This window comes from Octodon degus, unplaced genomic scaffold (genome assembly GCF_000260255.1).
Source record: "Octodon degus isolate 3935 unplaced genomic scaffold, OctDeg1.0 scaffold00080, whole genome shotgun sequence".
In the NCBI taxonomy this organism is placed as follows: Eukaryota; Metazoa; Chordata; class Mammalia; order Rodentia; family Octodontidae; genus Octodon; species Octodon degus.
This window is the reverse complement of record NW_004524656.1, coordinates 8,586,289-8,590,873: the sequence shown is the minus strand read 5'-3', so window position 1 is coordinate 8,590,873 and position 4,585 is coordinate 8,586,289. Positions and strand designations below refer to the sequence as shown.

At 45.9% G+C, this 4,585-nt stretch overlaps 1 protein-coding gene across 1 annotated transcript in view; it reads right to left on the bottom strand.

The window, feature by feature from the left end:
• Positions 1 to 3,194: 3,194 nt before the first annotated feature.
• Positions 3,195 to 4,585, bottom strand: part of Zpr1 (ZPR1 zinc finger) — a 12,286-nt gene continuing 10,895 nt past the window's right edge. Inside the window, exons 13-15 of the mRNA XM_012515833.2 lie at positions 4,270 to 4,335; positions 3,470 to 3,623; positions 3,195 to 3,208 (exon numbers count right to left, since the gene is read on the bottom strand). Coding sequence (XP_012371287.1) covers positions 3,195 to 3,208; positions 3,470 to 3,623; positions 4,270 to 4,335 — 234 coding nt within the window. The remainder of the gene's footprint in view (positions 3,209 to 3,469; positions 3,624 to 4,269; positions 4,336 to 4,585) is intronic.

Here is a 4,585-nt window from a genome sequence, read left to right as displayed (position 1 = left end):
CACAGCCCTCCTGGCCCCCATCAGCCCAGCTCCTGCTGATTTCTGTCTAGTTCCTCTCCACCGACTGACAGCCTCAGCCTGACAAGACCCCAACTCGTGTCCCAACTCCATCACAAAGGGCCATTAAGCAGGATCCGATGAGTATGTGCTTGGTGGACAGTCTGAGCTTTGCCCTTTCCCTGCAGCTGCAGCTAAAAAAAACATGCACAGTAATCATGGACTTGAGTTCAAGACATATAGCCCTGGTCTGGGTTTGAAGCCTTCCCCCAAACCTATAATTCCTTCTGGAAATTACCTAACCTCTTTTAGGTTATTTCCTTTTGAGGATAATTTATAAGTTTTTTTTCCCTGAAAAGATTTAAAGCAGAAACAGGAACTTTAGAATTTTTGTGAGAATTCTATAAGAAATTACATATAGCCCTTGACAACTCCATCCTCTCAAACTTGTGCAAAGTGATGCTTCTGGTGTTCCCATTTCACAGACCAGGAAAGAGGTACTAAAGATGCTCAACTAAATTCTGAGGCGGACACACAAAATAAATATCAGCTCTTTTCCCTGATGAAAAGTGCCACTTGCTTTAAAGAGAAGTATGTAAAATGTTCTTAAGAATAAAGTCAAGGAGTTTTAAGTACCACTGCCCTAAAGTTAAGCACAAGCTTCTGTTCCTGCCATGTGCCAATAAGCAACTGACAAGTCACAAGTATAGAGAGGGACAATGGGACAGGGTGGCAACACGTCTTAGCATAACTGAAGCTTTCAGTTGGCCAGGTCAGTTGTCCCTCTTGCCTCCCGCCTCACACACTTATGATGGGTACGTACATCCAACACCCACCATGGCTCACAAGGCTAATGTACATACCTAGCACAGAATATGAAGTAGGACGTACCGTCTTAGAAATGGACATTACATGCACAAAACTTTCTAATTAAATTTTATTCTCGAAGCTGTTACTGAATCTTTATGTTCTTGGGAGGGTCTTTTGACTGTCTCACCTTCCCTGACCTTAGAGCAGGACTTTCTTTACCTTATTACCTACATGTGCTACTTTCAGTGCCTCAACAGGGCTCAGTCTAAAACGGACGACCCATAATCTGGGGAGGATTATGTACTTTACACCAGGTTTTATTAGCCATATACCATATGCTAGGGACTGTAGGGCAAGACAGTTAACCAGATCCATGCTCTCATCCTATCAGACTCTGAGAAATGAGAATGAGTGAGAAGTGCTCAAGAGAATGTTCTGGAACCGGGGAGATAGCTCAGCAGCATAAGCACCTTCTTGGCAAGCACAAGGACCCATGCCACTCCAAGACTGGACATGGTGGCACAAGCCTGTAATCTCAGCACTAGGGCGGCTAAGACAGGAGGATCACTAAGAGTCTGAACTGTGTAGAGAGCCTGTAGAAAAAAAAAAAAAATAGGCTGGGGAAGATAGCTCGATGGTCTAAGCACCTGCCTGGCAAGTGCAAGGACCCAGGTTTGATCCCTGGTAGCACATACCAGGCCAGCCCTAGAACCACATGCATGCAGTTCCAGCCACCAAAACCGGGCGTTGTGGCACATGCCTATAATGCCAGCACTGGGGAGGCAGAGACAGGAGGATCACTATAGTCCAAGCTGTGTAGTGAGACTGCGTACCAAGTAAATAAATAAAAGATTTTTTTTTTTTTTTTTTTAAAAAAAGAGAATGTTCTGAAGTAAGGATGCCAGGCTCTGGCCCTGCCAAAGATTAGAAAGCTAGGTTTTCTCCAGCCTGTCCTACAGTCCTTTGCTAGGTTTTCTCCAGCCTGTCCTCCAGTCCTCAGAGTGCAGTGTCAGAAACTCAGATTATCACTTCCCAGTAGCAGGATGGAGTCTGGCAGTTATAAACCAGAGTACCATTTTATTCCTTCACAGTGGGAAACTTGGCATCAGGGGCCATCTTCACAGAACAAATGTGCCCCTGGGAAAATTCATTCAAGAGACTAAATGAAAGATTAGAAAGCTATCCAACAAACTCAGATGCTCAAGTTAGTTGGGAACACAGCTAGTGTCTTAAAACCTGCACTTAAGAAGCCTGATTAAGGTACTGTAGCTTTAAAGTTTGTGAGTTACTTGTTAACCTGAGTCTCTAAACTTCTTAAAACACCACATTTAAGGGCTGGAGAGATGGCTCAGTAGAATAAGCCAAGCGCAAGGGCCTGAGTTCAATCCCCGATTCCGCCAAAACAAAACAAAAAACAAAACACCTCATTTAACAAAAATTAGACATACAGGTATGGGAACTAGTTCTCAAAGACAGTAACATGTCAAACAATCCAAGATGGACAGGTACATGATAGCAGAGTCTTAGGAAACAGATACCTTAGAGGCAGAGAGGAGGCAGATTCCAAATGCAGAATGACCAGAGATCAGGAGCTAAGGAAAGAGGTGCAAGCGCTAGTCCATCCACCAACTGCAAGCCAGACAACAACGACATTCTGCAAGCAGAAAACGATCCGAGACCTTGGTGTGCACGCAGCATGACTGCCAAGCCGTCTTGGTAGCAGCCCAAAGAAATGCTCTTCACGGAACAAATACGCTGCAGCCAGCAGGGCAGGTGTCAGCTCCTGTCCCTGGGTCCTCTGCCTCCTGGCAACTACTGGCAGTCCCCAGCTTCCTGTACTCTACAGCACAGGCCTCTAATTGCAGTTCAGTGTCTGGAAAGATCTGCCTAAATGTCAAACTCATCAAATGACCTCCTCGCTGACCGCTGTAGTGGAGACACCGCCCTCCTCTCCCCACCACCACCCACACCCTGACTTGTTACTCCACAGCACTAATTGCCACGTGACATGCTCTTCTGCTTATTTATCCACTCTCTTCACCAGCTTTTAAGCTCCATGGAAGATTTCTGTTGTCCACTGTTCTGTGACATGCCTGGCATAAAGTAGGCGCAAACATCTTTATGAATGGACAAATAAAATAATAGCTCTAATCCCCAAGATAGTGGGCACACGGGGGAAAATTTTCTGTAGGAGGCCGACTTCCAACAGCACACTATCCAACAAGACAGTGAAATGAGAGACCAGTGTTGTCTGAAACCCATCACTTTAATGACTTCTTCATCTGTGCTGACTTCTCCCCTCAAAATTCCTTTGAAAAGCCAGGACTTTGTATGCCCCAAACCAACTCCCAAATCCCATCTTTACTTGCTTTTCATCTTTGCCAGCTTCAGAGTTCCCAGCCTAGAAGACAGAACACTGGAGGGAAAGTGAAGCGTTGACGGGACAAAAGTGATGATGACACACTCCATGGTTCCTTTCTGTGTTTCTTCTCAGACCAATTCAAAACCTCCAAAATAAGGTCAAGTAACACTTGTACTTGCACAAGCTCTTTAGAAAGACTTCCTGGATCTCCGACACCAGCCAGGTGTCCCCACCATGGGGAAGGGTAGAGAGGACACCTAGCTTCATTCCAATGGTGATGAACAGCCCTATGGTATGAACTGGCTATGGGCAGCCCAGCGCTACCGCAGAGGGACAGGCCAGACTCATAGCCCTCTGTCCTCATGTCATTAAGCCCCAGCTCCTCATTCTGGTCAAAGGTGCGCTTGTAATGCTCCACCTTCATTTCTGGGTCGTCATCTGGTGCGTAGACATTCTGCAAGGCCGAAGGCACACAGTCAGTACCAGCGCCACCCTGCCACACCCCTGCTGAAGACAGCTGCCAACTTCTCCTTTCCTGAGAACTCCAGGAGCTGCGTTCCGGCTTTTTATGAGTCTTCAATCCCCACTGGCCAGGCTGACCCACTGGACAACAGAGTGGGACAGCCCGACCCCAGACGGAACCACAGAACAGTTACCCTAAAGCATTGTATATCTGCACTTTTCTGAGAAAAGTGTGGCAATGGTCTTAATCTTGGGAAGAACTTACAATAGTTTTCACCCATAAAAAATGCCCAATAAATGTTAAAGTTACATCAGTCACTAGACTATCTCTATAGGCCTCTTGGTTTTCCTATCTTAGTCCCTGGAGAGGGTACCATTTCTTCTTATTCCAGTCAGACTTGCAGAATAAAAACTCCAGAACTTGACTAGAGAAAGAGGCCAGGAAACAGCCTACGTTTCCTTCTTCATACACACTTAAAATCCCTCCCACCTTCCCTTTCTCCCTTATTCCTAACTTCCACCAGAAAGTCCCTGATGAAAAACAGTGCGCTCAGCACCAATCTTTCAGTTTCTGAGGACACATGTCTGAGGAAGATGAACACACTGACCCTACGCAAACACCTGGGAGGCTGTCCTACCTGCAAGTAACTGTTTCCTGCTGGGTCATTCATAATGAAATGGGCCTTGATGTGACCCTCGATGATCTACAGGAAAGAACAAAAGCAAACGTTACTTAGCTCCTGCTACAAAAAGGCTATGACTGCCAGACAAGGGCCAGCCCAACTTATCCTGCAGAATCCTCAGTTTAAGAACTGGAGGGGCCGGGGATGTAGCTCAGTGGCATGGTGCCTCTGGCAAGCACAAGGTCCTGAGTTCTATTCCCAGCACAGAAAGAAAAAAAAAAAAAAAAAAACAAAAACCAAGTTAAAAAGCAAAAACCAAGAAACTTGTCTT